This window comes from Thunnus maccoyii, chromosome 22, assembly GCF_910596095.1.
Source record: "Thunnus maccoyii chromosome 22, fThuMac1.1, whole genome shotgun sequence".
In the NCBI taxonomy this organism is placed as follows: domain Eukaryota; kingdom Metazoa; phylum Chordata; class Actinopteri; order Scombriformes; family Scombridae; genus Thunnus; species Thunnus maccoyii.
This window is the reverse complement of record NC_056554.1, coordinates 18,132,132-18,151,328: the sequence shown is the minus strand read 5'-3', so window position 1 is coordinate 18,151,328 and position 19,197 is coordinate 18,132,132. Positions and strand designations below refer to the sequence as shown.

The 19,197-nt window shown below is 39.5% G+C and overlaps 1 protein-coding gene across 1 annotated transcript in view; it reads right to left on the bottom strand.

Moving 5' to 3' along the window:
- Positions 1-1,248: 1,248 nt before the first annotated feature.
- Positions 1,249-19,197, bottom strand: part of LOC121890080 (astrocytic phosphoprotein PEA-15) — a 49,340-nt gene continuing 31,391 nt past the window's right edge. Inside the window, exons 2-4 of the mRNA XM_042402345.1 lie at positions 2,989-3,163; positions 2,681-2,836; positions 1,249-1,408 (exon numbers count right to left, since the gene is read on the bottom strand). Coding sequence (XP_042258279.1) covers positions 1,344-1,408; positions 2,681-2,836; positions 2,989-3,160 — 393 coding nt within the window. The 5' untranslated portion in view covers positions 3,161-3,163 and the 3' untranslated portion in view covers positions 1,249-1,343. The remainder of the gene's footprint in view (positions 1,409-2,680; positions 2,837-2,988; positions 3,164-19,197) is intronic.

Here is a 19,197-nt window from a genome sequence, read left to right as displayed (position 1 = left end):
GATGAAAAGACTCCTATGGACAACAAACATCCATAACTTTCCCATCTAAATATTTTCTCTAAATAACTTTTGTTAAGATTATAAGCTAAAGGCAATTGTTGGCTTATCCTATGAAAATCAACTTTAAATATCTTTCTAGCATATTAGGCTTTTTTTTTTTTTTTTTTTGCTCTTGGAACATGATATAATTATCTGAGTAAAGGGAATGCATACAGTGCCTCTACCTGAGGAACAGTGACTGTCCTGCCCTTTAAGTTTGACTTAAAGATTTGTTTTTTGAACACAGGGACCTCATGGCAACGTGTGTCATTGTCTAATGAACTATATGGGCTTTAACATCAGGAATACACATGAACAAATATGCAGCTATACGTTAAAACAAAAACCAGAGTCTTAGGTGTGAGGTTTAGATTAGTTTTGATTTCTTTTCACTAAGTTTAAACTTCAGTTTCTGTTTTGTTTTTGTTCAGGTAAACTATGTTTTTACAGGTTTTAGTTTCACTTTATTACCGGATAGTAGTTTTCAGTCTGTCAGTTTTGGTTATTTGGCCATTTTGCACATCTGAGGTGAAGAAAAAGACAAAGTTAAGCTACTGTGTATACACCACACACACAGCTTAATTGTTTCTATGGTTACCTGTCAGCTTTCATTTTGACATTTTCAGAATTTCTGAAAAAATGAAATCTTTGCCATTTCATTTTGTTGTTTAGTTTTGGAGGCAGGGTTTGTAGTTTAAAACTTAATATTCCTCATGGGTGGATTTTAGTCTTTGTTTTAACAATAACAACCTTGTCTGACACACACACACACACACAAACGGACACTTGCATAAACACAGCATCACAGATTCAACAGTGTTACAGATAAGACACATTCTGAACTGACCCACTCAGTGTTTGAATCGAGGGTAAACTTTGGCGCTCTCTCTCTTTCTCGCTCTTCTCCTCACAAACACACAGACACACATACACACACACACTGTCGGTCCGTCTCCAGATTTCTTCTTCTAATGTCCTTTTTCTTCCCGTCTGCCATCAGCTCCGTAAAAGGCGGATAAGGTTGCATCGCTACGATCTGATTGGTTGCTCGGTCGGTGGCTGCCTGTGCGGTTGTGTGTCACAGCAAGTGTTAGTGCAGGATGGGTAGGGGGGAGGAGGAGGATGTGTGTCTGTGTGTGTGTGTATGTGTGTGTGTGTGTGCATGTGTATAATGTGTGTGTGTAAGGGGATGGGGGTGAGGCGGGGGAGTGTTGGGGTTGGTCAGAAACGGTTGGTCGGTGGTTGATTGGAGTGCCAGTCGTGAAGAAATCAAGGTGCAAAGATCAGGGCTCAGGGTCGCGACCTCACACTTTTTTAGGGGGAGGAGCCAACTTGATGATCTCATCTTCAGAGGGCTGGCGGATGATGTCTTTTAAAGGGGTGGGGAGGAGAAGAGAGTGGGAAAGAGAAAGAGAAAGAGAGAGATCATAAGAAACCTATACTTTCAACAAAGAAAGTTGTAGCCAAAACATGTAAAAGAGAGCACACCCTACGCATGATATCCTCTTTGACCTTTGTCTCTTAGAATAAATTTTAAAATCTTATTACTAGTTCACAAGGCTTAAGCTCAAGGATTAAGTGTTAAAAGTTCCAGTGGTGAAGACAAAGAAACGCAGCGCTTATTATGGACCAAAGCTGTGGAATAGTCAGCCCATAAATATCCGACGTGCAACTTAAAGGGGACATATCATGCACATTTCCAGGTCTATATTTATATTCTGGGGCTCTGCTGGAATATATTTACAGTTCAAAAAACTCCTTATTTATCTTATAGTGGCTCTTTATGCAGCCCCTCAGTTCAGTCTCTGTCTGAAACAGGCTGTTTTAGCTCCTGTCTCTTTTAGCCCACTTTGTTCTGATTGGCCAGGTCCCGGCAGCTGCCCCTCAGCAGACTTCTGTACATTTAAACAACACATGCAACAACCTTAGCAAGAAAGGCTACGGAATGGACGCCTGTTTCTGGGCATGTGTGAACAATGTGATGTCATCATAAGGAGGAAATAGAGGTAACTTTGAGCAAAGCGTTCAGGGGCTTGCTTTTGACTTGCAGGGAGCATTTTTACATACGTTCAGCTCAAGTTTTGGAGCTTTGATCCTGTTTAACATAGATATCTGACATCATAGCAGTATACAAACAACAGAAAATGACAAGCATGATATGTCCCCTTTAAAAAGCATCCTGTGGAGTTTTTGAGCACTAGACAGTCCTGCCACAGGTTTCTTATTCAAGGCAAAAAAATGGAGAAACAACAAAAAATTGGACAGATATATTTAAATTATCTTATTGTACTATGTACATTTGTAGATGTGTGAGTGTTGTGTGTGTAAGGATATAGAAGAAAAAGATAGAAAATGTTGGAATTGACAATATTAGCCATTATAATAATAATGAAACTAGAAAGATAGAGAAATATAGGAACAACAGGCAGTGACTTAGAGAACATTAAGGTAGTTTTATGTTTAGCCACTAGATGGCAGAACTTGGCAGCCTGGCAGACCAACCTCCTTCATAAAAGTGAGAAAAGTCACACAGTATTGTCCAAATAGGGCTAATATTACCCTGATATTTTAAGAAACTGATATATATCAATCTAACTCTACCCCAACATGCCCTAGAGATTAAACACCTCGAGTGTGTTACCTTTGTATTTCTTGGCAGAAGGGATGCGTGTGAGCTTGGTGTCGATCTCGTCATCCTCAGAGATCTTGAGCACGGTGGTGCGGTACTCGATCACCCTCGTCAGCAGGTCCGGTCGCCGTGAAATCTCGAAGATGTGCTCGATGTACGACAGATTATCTGCATGGGAGGTTTTGTTAGAGGATCTGTTCGCTGAAAAAGCCTCAAGTTCATATCATTACATGCTGTTTAATCATCTGTTTTTTAAGTGCTTTAGAGGTTGAATTATGGGTGAGGAAATGAGAATAAATCTGTTTCTCCATGTCTCTCACCCTGAGCCAGCTTGTCGTTCTTCTCCAGGTAGCTGAACCACTCCTTGGAGGAGGTGATGTTGTTGCTCTGGTCCTCAGGGATGTCCTCCTTGCAGGCTGACTTGAGCTGCTCCAAGTCCTCGTTGGTGATGTTTTCAGACAGATCGCTGAGCAGAGAGCTGTACTCCGCCATGGTCTGGTCAGAGGCAGAGAGAGAGGAGAAAAGGGAAAACAGTAAGATACACTGACTAAAATAAAGAGGACGTCAGAGCCAGGCAACAGAAAAAGAACAAAACAGAACAAAATATCCATGAGATCTTAAATTGCTCAGTGTGCAAACAGCCCACCTACTTCCCAGACTCTAGAGTGGAAAACAGGAAATTTTAGCTAATGACAATAGCATACTGTCAGAGTGGGATGGAAAAGACACTAAGAACAGAATATTTAAACAGGTTAGTCCTTTTCTTTTTTTGATTTTCGTAGAAAGTTGTAAGACAGGACAGGACAAAACAATTTATTGCACCTTAATTAAGAACGTCCCACAGGGGGGATCTATGCACTCAGAGAAGGACTCAGCAATCAGCATGGAAACATGGAAAAACATGTTATTTATTATCCACTGCCTTTTTTTACTAGAGGGGAAAACAAAATGTACAACTCATTTCTTAATTTTATGAAAAATCTCAATGTGTGGCAGGTTATTCCTTGAGTTTGCATGTGAATTATTCATGCAAGTGTGTGTTGACAAGGGTCGGCAGATCTTCAATTCAAGGATACTGCTGGCGATATTCTATATTTTTCTTATTGTCAACAAATGAAAACATCAAAACAAAAAAAAAGTATTGACTTAGTTAACTGTGTCATAGACAGGCAATGTTGCCAAAAAACTATTAAAAACATATCAGTGAGCCATATTGTTACATTTGTTTTGTAGATACTCTCTAGAGCACTAAATGTGTATTAATCCACGCCTGAAAATAGTCCCCAACAAACGCCCCTTTTACTCCTGCTTGAGTAACATTTGCTAAAACCTACAGTGTTCAGCTGTTTCAGGAAATTACTGAGCCTTTTTTAAAAGAATGAAAGATTTGTCTGTATTTGACTTGTTTTCAAAGATGTATGTCTGGTGTATGTCCAGTGGGCTTGGAAGTTGTATGACCTGGCATTATAAGTGGGTGAGAGAGGAAGAAATGAAAGGGAAGAGAGGGGGGGAAAAAAACACAAGTTCTGGGAAGTTGCTTTTCATCAAATCAGCTCAAGCTATAATGGAAACTTATGTAGCTCTCTGCCTCCCTCTAGTGGACTAACTGAAGAAAAAAAAGTCATAGTTTATTTTGTGTGATGGAGGATAGTCACGTTTACATGTCTACATATAACTGTAAAAATTTTTGCACTATAGCTTAAATATTACATTTATTTTACACATATTGTAAAAACTTGTGGGTAAATATATATATATATATATATATAGACACACACACACAATTTGTATAACTGTATATTCCTTGTATAATTAATAGTTTTTCCTTTTTAATTTCTTCCTTTAGTTTTACTTAATATACTTGATGTTTTATTGCCAAATTGATTGTTTTATTCTATTCTAATTAAAATATCTTAATATTTGTAAGCACATTGTGTGTGTAACGTGCAAAGGGGCTACAACTCAATTTCTTGTGCAATCCTGCATTGTATATTGAGTTCTTTTATGAAAAAGATAACAGCTCCGTATGTAAGATATTCAAATACGAAATACGTAAAAGCGTCATAACTCTTAACGACACCAGTGAGTCCAACAACTAACTGAAAAGAAATGTTTTGTGGTGCCAGTGCGTCATTTTACCTGTTTGAATTACCGACTTTTGGAGGAACATTTTTGCCACAGAAGTCATTTTAATTGGCTTTTACTTCTTCAAAGAGATACTTCAAGGTCACATTTCAAGCTGGAATGGGAAAAGTGGTTGGACGATTCACCGTAGGGGCATGTAGCGGTTGAGGATCGGGCTAGCATTAAGGAATGAGTTTTGTTAAGATCGCAGGGTTTAGGTTCTCCTCACAAAGACTGGGTATTTGTCTTTCTGTGTGTGTACGTGTGTGTGTGTGTGTGTGTGTGTGTAGGAGTACGTGTGTTGGCATGCGAGTTGTTGTTCAGAAGCAGGCAGCCAGTGAGAAACTGAAGAAACCACAGTGAAAGAGAGACAGAAAAACAGACAGAGTGATTCAGACATGTTGTGAGGCCGTCTGCTCTGTTCAGCTGTGTCAGTTTAGAAGCAGCTAAGAAAATACATCGAGAGGCAAACACAGGCGTTTACAGTTCATGCACACGGTGTTTCAGATTGCGGCTTATCTCGGTTATTAACATAATCTGGGTCGAGTTGTTCATATGTTTTCATATCCAGATTATCACTAATATGCATTTATACATGTGGATTTCCACAATGGGAAGCATGAAAAGAAGTGCAGCTGATATTTTTAAAATCCTCACTTAATAACTTTGTTGTTTTGGCACATTCATTATTTTGTTTTTACTGGTACTGGTGATGATATATTCAGAATATTGTCATGGTAGCAGATGCTGAACGTACTGCCAAAGCCAAAAATTCATAAAAAGATAAGCACATGCTATAATCTATTAACTGTATATTTAGATTCCTTGTTCTTGAAAGACAGGAGCTAATGAATATTACTGTCAAGATTATAGAAAATGATATTATTTGCTGCCTCCCAAAAGAGAGGTCAGAGGTCAGCTTCACGTGTAACCGTGGGTAGCAAGATGATGAAGGTCTCAAGAAATTAAAGGATAAAAGTTGTCTAGAAAAGGGCGACAGAGCAAACCAAACCAAAAACCAACTGTAGGTGCTGTTTCCAGCATTTTCAACCTCACAGCCAATCAAATGGCTGCCTCTGGATTTCCCAGATTTTACGCAGTCCTCAGTGAGTTTAGTGAGACAGCAGTTTATGTGGAAATGATTGAGGTCACCTGAAAATCTGCATTGAACAGAGTCCGGTGTCCTGCTCTTTCAGTAACTTTGAGGAGGGATACAAGTTGCAGGATGGTCTCCCTGTTTGCCTGTACACCACGAAACATAAGCTTACTATAACAGCAAACGTGCATCTTAACGCTGTACTGTTGTTTTTTTGTTTATCTCTTTCTGTGTCACACACAGCAGCCCCAGCCCCCAATCCCTGGCATCCATGCAGCTGGCGAGAGGCTGCCGCTCAGTGCAGTGCATCATGGGCACTGGCACGAGGCTCTGTCTGCTTCTGATCCCTTCAGTCTCATCACAGATAAACACGCCGTACAGAAAGCCCAGAAGAGCTCTGTGATGAGTGTGGTGACCTATATAACATAGCTGCCATTACCTGCAGCTACCACCAGAGGGCCCCCATTCGCTATGGAGCATTAGCTACGCTTATTAAAGCATGAGCGTCTCGTGGTGTAGAGGCACTGTCTTGGCTTAATCATCTTCAGCCTGCTCTTGGGAGCATATGGATAGGAGATGATACTTTATATCTGAGCAGCAGCTTTAATTTGTCATAATTTCTACCTAAAATAAAATATGACAGACTAGTATCTTTAATAATGGAAAAAAATAAGACTTTCTGAATCCATCAGAAAGCAAAATAAGCTTTTTGAGCTGTTAACCGGCTCCATTTCTTTACATTTCCTTTAAATGACACAAATAAATAAGTCTAGATGCTGTACTGACAAACAATGACAAATCAGCATGTGACATATGGGACGATGCAGCATACAGGAGCAGATAGAGAGCTAATGTAACTGTCCCAGATGCTGGTTTAAGGTTATATTTGTTTACCTCTTCTCTAATGGCTAATGGTAGCATTTGGTTTGGTTTTGTCTGATCCACGATCTCAGCCTCAGAGTCTCAGAGTACAATGATGACGGAGCGCTTTTACTGTGCGTGTGTGTGTGTGTGTGTGTGTGTGTGTGTGTGAGAGAGAGAGAGAGAGAGTGAGAGTGTGTGTGTGTTATTTCAGTCTTAAATGTCACATTCATCTCCTCTCTAACCAGAGCAACTTGCTCAATCAACACAAAGCGCTGCGTGGGAGAGAGCAGGGATATGCACCTTAACGCGAATGAACACAACGAGGGTCTGAATACTGTGTGTGTGTGTGTGTGTGTGTGTGTGTGTGTGTGTGTGTGTGTGTGTGTGCGTGCGCGCACGTCTCCAACTGCTAGTTTGTGAATTGTGAGTGTGCAAGTTTGCATGTATTTGTGTGCACTCAAGTGAATGTGTGTTTGTACGCTTCGTGTGTGTGTGTGTGTGTGTGTGTGTGCCAGAGGGAGGCAGACTGAAAGAATGAATGTGTGTGTGTGTGTGTTGGTCCCTGTGCCTCCTCTCTCGACCCAGGTCGCCCTGCCTGCTCTCTGTTTTGCACCACAATGGACTGGCGCTACTTTTGTGTACTTTTAGGAGAGAAGGGGGGAAAAAAACAACAATGGATAGAGTGGCTACATTTAGTGTTTCTCTCCCACCACCTCCCTCACAACGCTCCCTCTCCCTGCCACCTTTAACTCTTTCTCATCCACCAAATAAAGCTGGTTCTGTTAAAATAGTCAGTCTTGGCCGTATGCCACACTTTTTTGTTTTGTTTTGATGGAGTTTCCATAGAAATAAAACCTTGAGGATGATTTACAATTTTTGTTGATTATTTTACCTGCAAAATACAGTAAAACTAAAACACGATTAAAACATTAAAATATACTTTTCAGGCGTACATGTGGAAATAGTTGAACTAGAACAACAGCGTAGAGATTCAAGGTTAGCTCATTCATTCAACTACCTCTCACTGTTCCTTGTGTTTCTTATGTGCAAACAGTCTGCTAGTTATCATTAACTACCCAGTTACATAGCTGGAACAGACTGAACAAAGTAGAATCCAAATACTAGATCAGTGGACTCCCATTGCTATTTCAACCAGAGATATGTTGTCAAATAACACAAATCAAGACCTCAGATTAGTGCATAAAGTCATTTTCAGTCTCAGTTAGCTTCTAGCCATGTGAGGCTGGGATAGTCCCCTAAATTGTGACAGGTATGCAAAGACTCTTAACTGTTTACGTCACTGTTATCCATGCTATTTTTTTTTTTTTTAACTCAAACTAATCTTTTTTTTAAAAATATAACTTAATCATTAATTAAATAATTAAGAAATATATATAAAACTTGTAATATAGAAACTTAATAATATAAGTCATAATTATAACTTAGTATCTCCAATTGTAGGGAAAACTAAATGAGGATTTCTTTAATCTTTTTTTTTGTTTTTTTTTTGCAGAAATCGGCTTCCATACACAATGCAGGTGTCTTCACTGACAGGTCTTTCTGTTGCTGTTGTCAGATAAATATATAGAAGCAAGTGTTTTTGTTTATTATATGTTTTGTTAGGAAATCCTTTTTTTTTTTGGTTTGTTTTTTGCTGAAATGGGCCTCCATACACAGCACAAGTTTTCTCAATGACACGTATCTTTGTTGCTGCTATTAGATGAAAACCTAAGTGAGTATTACTTCTCAGAATAGAGTGTCTGTGGATCATAAATGAGTCATTCCCTTTGACCAAGGCAAACAGTAATTCCTTAGCAGCTGTATTAAACTCTCTGCCAAATCACTTTAAGTGTATTTGTGCAGTCACCTGACAACAGACACAGAAAAAATATGACAATGAATGAAACCACCTGACTTGCGGCATCAACTGTAATGGTAAAAAAATGCACATATTGTGAGTCAGAGGCTAAAGAAAGTTAGTTTGCTTCTTCAAAATAAGGCCAAAACAGGAACAGAAAGATGTATTTTTGAATTTATCTGAGATTGTGTAGTCCTGCTGTAAGTAAAAGAGTCTGTGAAATCCCCTCACCCTACTGCCCCCCCCCTCCCGTCACCCTCCACCCCCTCTGCCTCCTCCCGCTCCCTGCTCTCTCTCTCTCTGGGACGAGCCTGACACTGCTTCCATACATAGAGACCCACTGTGCATCACATTCTCATGAACACAAACATGCTTTTGTCTGCTTGTTCCTCTGTCTCTGCTGCCTCTCTCTTTCGGTGTGTGTGTGTGTGTGTGTGTGTGTGTGTGTATGTGTGTGTGAGAGAGAGAGAGATAGGGAGAGAGAGAGATTTGCCACTGAAATTCTAATAACAAAATCAAATTTAGCTTTATATTAAAATTGTTCAAGGAATTTCAACAATAAAAAATAACTGAGACAAAGAAAAAAAAACAGGTTTCTGGGACAAGAACAAAGCAGAAAATGAACAAGGGAGACACACACACACACACACACACTGGAAAAAAACTACTCAATAACCGGAGAAGCTAAGATAGAGAGATGCATGCTACTGTATTGCTGATGCTTTCAATCATCCAAATGTAATCTGTTTAATAAATGCCTGATTGAATCACACTCCATGATTATTAATGTTTTTAACTAGCCTCTGAGTATGTACCATTAATACTGTGTGTTTGGTTACATATGGAAGTTTTATAGTGACAAAACATTTGGTTGAGTAGTAAATAAATTCAAGTTGCAGTCAATATGTTTGAAGTTTTAGGTGCAAAATCTAAATTTTGTTTGTGTGTGCTCAGTTGGAAATCTCTTTGCTCTTATGGGTTTCTCTTTACATATTGGGCGACTGTGAGTATTTTTGTATTTTGTGTTTTTTGCAGTTCAAATCTTTTCAAGTATTTTTGTATTGCATGTGAGCAATGCTCCAAACTGTGCAACTTTGAAACCTGTGTGCACAAGAATCCCTGCTGCTCAATCAAACCTAGTTATGCTACACTTCAATAACCCTGCCCCGTTTTTGTTTCAGTATGAGCTGTGATTGGCTAGCTTGCACTGCTGCATTGCAGTACAGAAGAAAAAAAAATAAGCCAACAGTTTTGTTTTCCAGTTGCAAGCAGAAACATAAGTCAAAGGAGCTGAGTTTCACATAGCAAAGCCTGTGCAAGTTCTTTTTTTTTTTAAAAAAAAGCACATTTCAAATGAGAGCCAATTAAAGATTGAGGCTTTGACTTGCAGTTTGCATTTTGCTTGCACATCAGATTCACAACATCAGCTTCAGCCTTCCATCAGTGTCTACACAGGATGTGTTCAGGCACCGCACTGAGTAGGTCACCTGTTTTCACTGCGGTTATGTGCAAAGTAAAATGCAACCTGTTATGCAACCTGTGTAGACAGCTGTACTGATGAAAGGGTTTATACTTTACTGGAATATCTTTGCATGAGTCACAATTCAAAAAACTCCATATTTATCTTATACAGTTATACATCTTTATGCAGTTCAGCCTCTGGCTGTAACAGGTCGTTTCAGCTCCTGTCTCTTTAAGGCCCCCCTCCTGATGAGCCCACTCTGTTCTGATAGGTTAGCTCGCGAAAGCTGCATCTCAGCTGACTTCCGGTGGCTCTGTAGGTTAAGTAAACAAACTACAGTAGCATGATTTTACAATTTTTTCTTGTTCTTTACTCAAAATGGAAACTTCTTAACTATCTACTATCTGTAGATATGAGAGTGGACAACGCAAACAACCTGTGAAACAACCTTAGCAACAAAGACTATAGAAAGGATGGCCGTTTGTGGTCATGTACAAACAATCTGATGTCATCATGAGAAGGAAGTAGAGGAAACATCACAAATGAAGCGTATATAAGCGATATATCCCCAGTAAAATTGAAACGAGCAAGCCAATGATTCCCTGCTCTCTCTTCCTGGTCTAGAGTTGAACAGTGTTAGTAGTTTTGTCATTAATTAACTTCCACAGTTTGCATGGCATTAATGGATGCCAACGCTGGCCTGAGCAGCTCTACTTCTACTCCGTGACTAAACTGTTAACCCCCACCACCACCATCTCCACCATAGTCTACTTTACATTGTGCAGTCAGGCCATTATCCATCCAAACAAGACCCCCTGTTCTCCCTCAGTTGCTCTTTTTCTCCCCCTTCCTTCTTCATTTTTACTCCTCTCATCTTTTTTTTTTTTTTCGGTTCAGTCCTTTCACTCATGCCATTCTTTATCTCCATGTCTGATTGGAAGGGGTTTTTATAAACGTGCAAGAGCATGTGCACACAGAATGAAGGCACATACAGCCACACTTGTATGCTGAGTAGACACAGCAGCAGTCGATCCATATATTCTGTCAAATACACGAAAGCAGTCCTGAGGCAGAGTGTGTGCAAATAAAAATAATGTCAGTTACCTTCGTCTGAAAGCTGTGACGATATCTACTGATTCCTCGTGCACTTTACAGAGATCAAATCTATTATTTTATTTTCCATTACACCCCTCATATTTCATAACACTTTCATCATTCTCAGTCCCATTTCAATTGCACAGATACTCAACCTGCTAAGTGTTTCTCTTTGTTGAGGGCATACACACACACACGCGCACATAAACACACACACACACACACACACACACACACACACGCACACACACACACACACACACACGCACGCACGCACATAAACACACACACACACACACACATACATATTCATACATGTACATACATACCACAACCACCAAAACTCCATTCACCCTCCACACCGATGACGTTGCCATGGAGACCAGGCCTGGCTTTGCCTTTAGGCCTGGAGACTGTTACCTAGCGACAGGGCAGAGACCCCCCCCTCCCTTCCTCACCTCAATTCGCACCCCCCCTGCTCCCCCTTTCAGAATAAAAGCCCCCACTAGGATGACTGACGCACACAAACGACACATGTGGAGACTTTATTTTCTACACATAATTATCACAGAATTTTTGTCTATTTGCTATACTGAAACATTTCATTTTGTTATTAACAACATCTTCTGTGGTTCACACAGTGCAACACACACACACACACACACACACACACACACACACACAAATACATGAGTGAGTACAAAGAGACTATATGAGGGTGCTGATCTCTTGACTGCCACATTGTGACAGTCATATGATCAATAGACGCTGCTCGCACACTACGCAACTCTTTCTCCTCTGTCTTTCTTTTTTATCAAAGACACACACACACACACACACACACACACACACACACACACACACACACGTACACACACACACACAGTCATGTTTCCATCACTTCAGAGGACGTTACTTTGACTTGCATTCATTTCCTGGAGACTTATCCTAACCTTAACCATAACCACTACATGCTTAACCCAAACCCTTACCCTAACTTTAACATAAACCTAAACTAACCTTAATATAACCCTAACCATAACATAACCCTTAACTAACCTTAACTTTAAACCCAGTTTTCATCCTAAAATGAATGATTTACATTAAGGGGACTTGCTTTTTGTCCCCATAAGGGCAGCAAGTCCCCACAACATGAGGAATACCTGGACCACACACACACACACACACACACACACACACACACACACACACACACACACACACACACACACACACTATGCTGGACTTCAGCATGAAGACAAGCCTTTAGATTTCACCATGGCAACCAAACCACCGGGATAGCAGCTCAAAAATCTCTCTGTCAGAGATCTGGAAAGAGGAACAGACTCTGTTGTGTTGTTTTCCATATAATACATCCAGACTTTGTGCGTCTGGTTTTCCTATGACAGCTCTCTTCTTTTTTTCCTCTCTAACTTCCACTCCATCCCTCCGTCCCCACAGATATCGTCCTTTGGTTTTCATAAGTCTTTCTCCTGCTCTTCTAACTCAGCTTTTATTCATACATACTCTTTGTGATTATACTGCACATTAAGGTAAAAAATACTCAAAGAATAGGTTCACATTTTTTTAAGTCTATCATAACATAATACTCACATACCCAACAGTTATTAGTCCTCCTTCTGTGTAAAAATACAGTCTAAAGTTCAGCTGAAGCTAATAGGAGGCTCATTGATATCTTACAAACTTAAAGCTTCAACCACAACCATGATGAATGCAAGATCACTGAAAACCTTTGATGAATAAAGCATGGTGCACTGGAGAAGAGTTTTGCATGTGTTTAAATTCAGTAACAACTACACTGTTGACATTTGACGTTGTTGGATTGGTTTAACCTTAATCCTACCAACTGGGGGTACCCGCAGACCCCAGAGGTTTACTTTTGTCATATCTCACAGGTGCTTTATTCTATCATTCCAATTTTTTATGGCTTTGTCAATCAATTTGTTCCTCATGACTTCATCTCATTGTTTTCTGTTTGTTTTAATTAGTGCTTTTTAAAAATAGGGTCCTGGGGGACCCCAGTCAAAAGCACCCAATTCTGCCTAAGAAGTTTTAATAGATTTAACTATTTATTGAGTTCATGTTTGCCATGGGTCCTAATTTAAAGTATCACACACTATCGGGGGGGTAGGGGCACTTTGTCAGCCATTTTGAAAGCTTTTTGGAAGGATTGTACTTAGGATAAAAGCTGCAATTTGCATTAAAGTAAAGTATATATTTTCATTTTACACATTATGAAAAATAACTAACTTTCATTAAAATAATAATAATAATCTTTTCAGAGTACATTAATTACATAATTAATAATGTTTTGAGAAGAAATAACTTTAAAGTAACATTTTGCTATGATGGTTGTTTCTTACTGTAGTTTATTCAGTCGGTAGTCATTATATATTACATATGTTGGGGATGACGTTGCCACACTGTGACTAATTCATGCTTTTGCTGTGGACTGTTTGTGGACTAAAGCACATATAAAACATTAAAAACATTTAATAAAACATGATGAAATCTAAATAATATTGTTTCAAGGTTCCAGTGTAGCAAGTGTTAACATATTTTTGACAAGCTGATGAGGACTCCTTAGTTACTGTAAGAAAAGTAAAATATAGGATTGCAACAACTGAGGATTATCATTATCGATTCATTTTTAATTAATTAATTGATTGTGTAGTCCATAAAATACCATAAAACACTGAAAAAAATCACAATTTAGTCTAATGGCACATCTTCAAATGATTAATTATAATTATTATTAAAATATTGAATCAAAGATATTCCAGAAGCAATGATATTAAACAGAAAAACATTGGAGAAGTTTCAAAACAGAGATCATTAAAATTGTTTAAGATGAATTTTCTGTCATTTTACTAATTAAATAAACAACTAGTCACTGCCAATTTCCCATAAAACCAGTTGCTTCCTTTCCTTTTGCTGGCATAACTCTGGGTATGTTTGAGCTACAGAAGAGTTTCCTCTTCTTGTTTTGTGCTATAAAACAATCCAGCAAATTAATCTCAAACCCTGATACGCACAACAGAGAATACAACACTGCACCGAAGAGTCAAAACTACTCTAGTATGTTAAAATGCTTTACGTCGCATCATTAAATACTCTTAATTCTTTCTCCTCATTCTTTGTCTGCTTCTGTCCTGTTCCTTCATGTTTTACTCCAGCAAGCAGAGAGTACAAGCAGTTAGTCTCCATCTCCTTCATTAAATCTCTCATTAAATATACTCTGACCTTTCAGAACCTCCCTCCTCTCTTTCTCTCTCTCTCTCTCTCAGTGTATTTTTCTGTTTCACTCAGATGGGCTGAGAGGCAGAGAGTAGGAGTCCTGCCCACTCTCCATCTTAAAATCTCTCATGAATCTCACCTCGACTTTACAAAAATCTGCTCGGCTCTCCATGTATGGCAATGTCTATTCTCAATCAGCATAGCTCTTATTCCAAAAATACAAAAAAAAAAAAACAAGCGAAAAAATTATGTAATTACCTGATGTCATCTTTCAATATTTCAGGCAATGTTACTTTAAAACATACCATGCTTTTTCAGTTTTTTTGAGTGATCTTAAATCTCCTTCTCTCATACTGTGTTTCCCTCTTTCTCTATACTATATCTCTAACTCTCCAACTGCAGTATACAGTCTCTGAGAATATATCTGCAGTCTTGCAGGAGCAGCAGGAGGTGAGGGATCAGAGAGTGGGAGGCAGAAGAGCTCACAGTTGCGGGTCGAAGCAAATGTCCGCCTCCAAAATCTCAGGTCAGAAGTCTCTCCTACCCAACCACAGATATAATTTTGCATCTCTGAGTGTGTAACTAATTACCTTTTTCTTTCAAGGACTGTCTTCATCCCACATGCTCTGCTTTGTTTGGTTTTTGTTTGCAGATTTCTACTAAAATCAATATAAAACCCAATGTAAAAAATATTTAAAAGCAAAGGAATTTGGTTAAAACAACTCTGAACAATCTAGAAAGAAACTCAGTAGCTGTTACTGATGCTAAGTTGAGTTTAAATTTATGTACATATTTGTCCCCCATCCTTCTGTTACTATTGGACTGTTGCCTAATGCAGCAGAGTTTTAGTGACAATAAGTAATGGCAAAGGCATACAGAGATAGCAGCATTCACACTTTTAATGCATGTATTACATTTATCAAGTCTGTGCGGCCAAGAAAAGACTGTTAATATGTTAAAGCTGACAGTTTACAGTACAAACTATCAGCTGTTTATTTCTGAAATTTGTAATTCTTAAGTATTCTTTCCATGAGTGCTAGTGTTCCCCTCTACTTTAATACATGCACAGCAATCATAATGCCATATATGCAGCAGACATTGCACATATATATCATCATCTATAACTTAACTATAACCTCTATAACTTCACATTTTAAAAAGGATCTTTCTGTTCATACTGTGCCATTAAATATGTTTCATCTTTTTGTCTTAAAGCTGCTATAGTCAATATTTTTATATCTACAATTGATCACATGGCTACTTGTATGTGAAAGTGGTTGTTCCTAGTGTGCACAGAGAATTGGCTCCCGATTCTGCATTTTCTCCTCAGCTCTACAGAGCTTGACGCAACTTTAATGTTTTGGTTCACTCTCACCGCTCTCGTGGCGTTGTTTCCAGCTTTCAGAGAAGAGGCTTTCTACAGTACCTGTCGAGCACCAAATGGCAGGCAGACAGACGTAGCGACAAGCTGGTGAGCATAGTGGAGCATGTAGCGGCTAAAGAGCCACATACGTTTCTCAGTAGATGGTGGAAACCAAAACAGAGCTAAAAGCAGAGTGAATATGGGACTTGCATTCATCATGTGGCCTGAAACACGACTACAAATACATGCTAATGTTGCTCCGTGTCTGATGGATGTGCAAAAGGGAACGCTTCACAAATAAATCAACATAGAAGATAATAATGCACTCACTTGCCAGTTTATTAGGTCCACATAATGTAGATAATTCACTATAATACAAAAGCAATAAATTCAACCTTCATGTCGGTTATAATGCTCAGTTTTTATTTAATCTGTTGTTGAGAGGTGGTCATTTTGGAGGCTGTAGTTTGAGGTGCTGTTGAACTGTTTTGGGTATTGTCTTGTGGTATTTTTTCACTCTTATATGGATTAGGGTAAACTATTGCAGTCAATACACAAAATGTAACAACAAAACAATGCAAATCACATACAGTACTCTGTATGCCACAGCATGTGTAAACCACTGCATAATCTGACCGCCTCCCAAGCACCAGTCAGACATTGATCAGCGCTCAATGCCACAGGCTCTGAAGCGAGCCAAGCTGCCTCTCTGCAGGTGTCTGTCCGATAGAAAAACAACAAACAGATGCCCCCCGCAGACGGCGGCCAGTCGCGGCGGGAACCGACTAGCCCTCGCTGCACATCGCCGTGTAACTCAGCTCTTATCCACCGCTGCTACACTGCGGCATCCTGCTGGGCTACAGAATGACACCACGCTGCTAGCATGCAACTGTGCCTCCTTTTTCGTTTTTACTGAGGCGGTTGGGAGCCGTTTCAGTTTAGATTCTCTATTTGTGCTTATTTTGGTTCCTGTTTCGTTTCTAGGTGTTGCAGACCTTCTGTCTAAAGATTATCCCGCCACTACTGAATAAATGAACCAAGTGCAATAAAAAAAAAAAGCACCAAGGTGGACTACATCAACATAATGATGGATTAAGCACTGCTATGTTTGTGTCATATCCATGATGAGCTCCCAGTTAAGTCAGTCTGCTAATGGTGAAGCACTCTGGGAGACTTTTGGCCATCAACAGCAGATGTTACGTTTTGCAAAATGCAAGCGATGTGGATTTTAAATGAAGATGACATTTATGTCGCTTGTACAGCATGTCATTTCTCGCTGCTAAGTGCGTGTAGCACTGCCATCTGGTACACGCATTCACAGGCAAATTAAAATACAATCCTGTCATGGAAAAGGTCAAACGCAATGCTCCAAGGTTGTGCCATCCGCCCCCTCTTGACATCCACATCATTCTCGAGTAACGCCGCTCCTTCCTCCCCTCTTTGTCTCGGTTTCTCTCTTCATCATCACCACAGTGATGCCGCTTTTCACTTTCATTCTTCATAACTACTCTTTCAAGCTCTTTTATGGCGCATACACAGGGCAGGCTTTGAAGTCGTCATCGTCACAGGAGCGTCTTGCTGCCAGGAAACATTAGAATTGATTTCTGACCGTTAATCTTACTTTGATGTCTCTCTTGCGGAGAACTGTCCATGCACACTCGCCAAATAAAACACTTTGTGTAACACCATCCCTCCTGTCTTTCCCCTCTTTCAACTGATTTGCTCGCTTGCTCTCTCCTCCTCACCCTATTTCGGTATCTGTTTGTTTTCTCTCTTTCTTCCCTGTTTGTTTTAGCATTTGGGAGAGATTCCCTGCACATTACCACAGGATTAACCCTCGTCCGGTCGGTCATGTTGCCTCATCGCTCCCTTCCCGATCACACCGCAGGCCTGGACAGCGAAGAGAGGGGGGGGGGGGGGGACTGATACAGTGCATGGGATTATGGGATTGGAGGGGGGAAAAAAAGAGGGATGAGAGGGGGATAGATGACGGCGCAGAGAGGGACAGAGAGAAGGAGGCTCGGTCCTCGTCCTTACAGACGGCCTTGTGTCCAATGAGGCAGCGAGTACTGCCAGCACTTATCAGTTCAAAAGCCCAGAGCGAGAGAGAGCGGGAGAGAGAGAGAGAGAAACGGAGGAAAGGAGGAAGCGCTAATCTGCGGGAGAAGCAGTGAAGCGCCGGAGAATATAGGCCACTGGCCCATTTTTCATTGAGGAGAAAAGAAGATTTGCTGTGTGTAAAAATAGTGCTGTTAATTCAAATATCTTCATCTTTTTTTTTTAAACAATCCATCAGTTTTCTCTTTCATTTTTTAACCGCCCCTTTCTCTCATATTTTTTTGATTTGTCTTCTGTGCATGTTAATGAATGCTTTTACCAAACTTGATATTTCAGCCAATATCTGTGTCATTTTCATATAAATAAATGTCAGTTTTGCTCGTTTCTTTCTAATAAACTTTTATCTTTGCAAATTTAAACAGTTGTTGTCAGGTAGAGCTTTCTCAAGAAAAAAATCTGATGCATTTCACACCTGCCAGTTTGGTTGTAAAATAAACAAAAGAAATGTGTTTTTTTGAATGTGACAGCAAGAGTAGTGACTTTTGTTTGTAAACCTTTGGTTTAAAAGTAGAAGAGAGAACAAAAAGAGGAAGAAACTCCAACTTTAGCCACAGATAAAGATGAATGACTGCATTTAAGGAACTGCATAAAAGCACTGAGAGACAGACTAACACGTAAATAGCCTTTCATTGACAGTAAGAAATTTTCAATCTCAAATAGGCAGAACACTATTCTTACCGAAAGAATGAACTGAAAGTGAATTTGAACACGCATTTCCACGAGGACCTTCAGATGAGATTGTTTTTGTCAAGAGAAATATAGAATAATGCCAGCCTTGTCTTTTAAATCCTTGGCAGTTACTGTTACTATGCAAGTGGTCTCTCCTCTCAGTCAATAATGCTTCAAAGTGTTGTGTAAAAGCCAACATTTTTATACACAATAAGGCAAATAAATTGAATCTAGGACATTCTTCAAAGAATAAATCTTTCCATTCCATCGGCTTCGGTCAAACAATCCCATCTTCACTCTGAATGAAACATCATTATATGCTGAACGGAGAAGTGATTGAAGCTTTGTGCTCTCTGAGGAGGGTTAATGTTGAAAACTGAAAGATTTTTGTTTAATTCGTTCTTTGAAAAAAGTATGCAACAAGGACTATTTCACAGATTTTTCTATGGAGAGCATTTTTGGATTTGTTTTCCTGCTCTTAAGGTATAGCAGGATTGTGACAGAAGTGGATTTAGTTGGGAGTTTACAAGTGTATAAAGGATCATTTCACCCAAAAAAACCCAAATTTATTTATAGTGGTATCTACCCACATTTTGGTTATATTTGCCCAGGTTTTGAGATA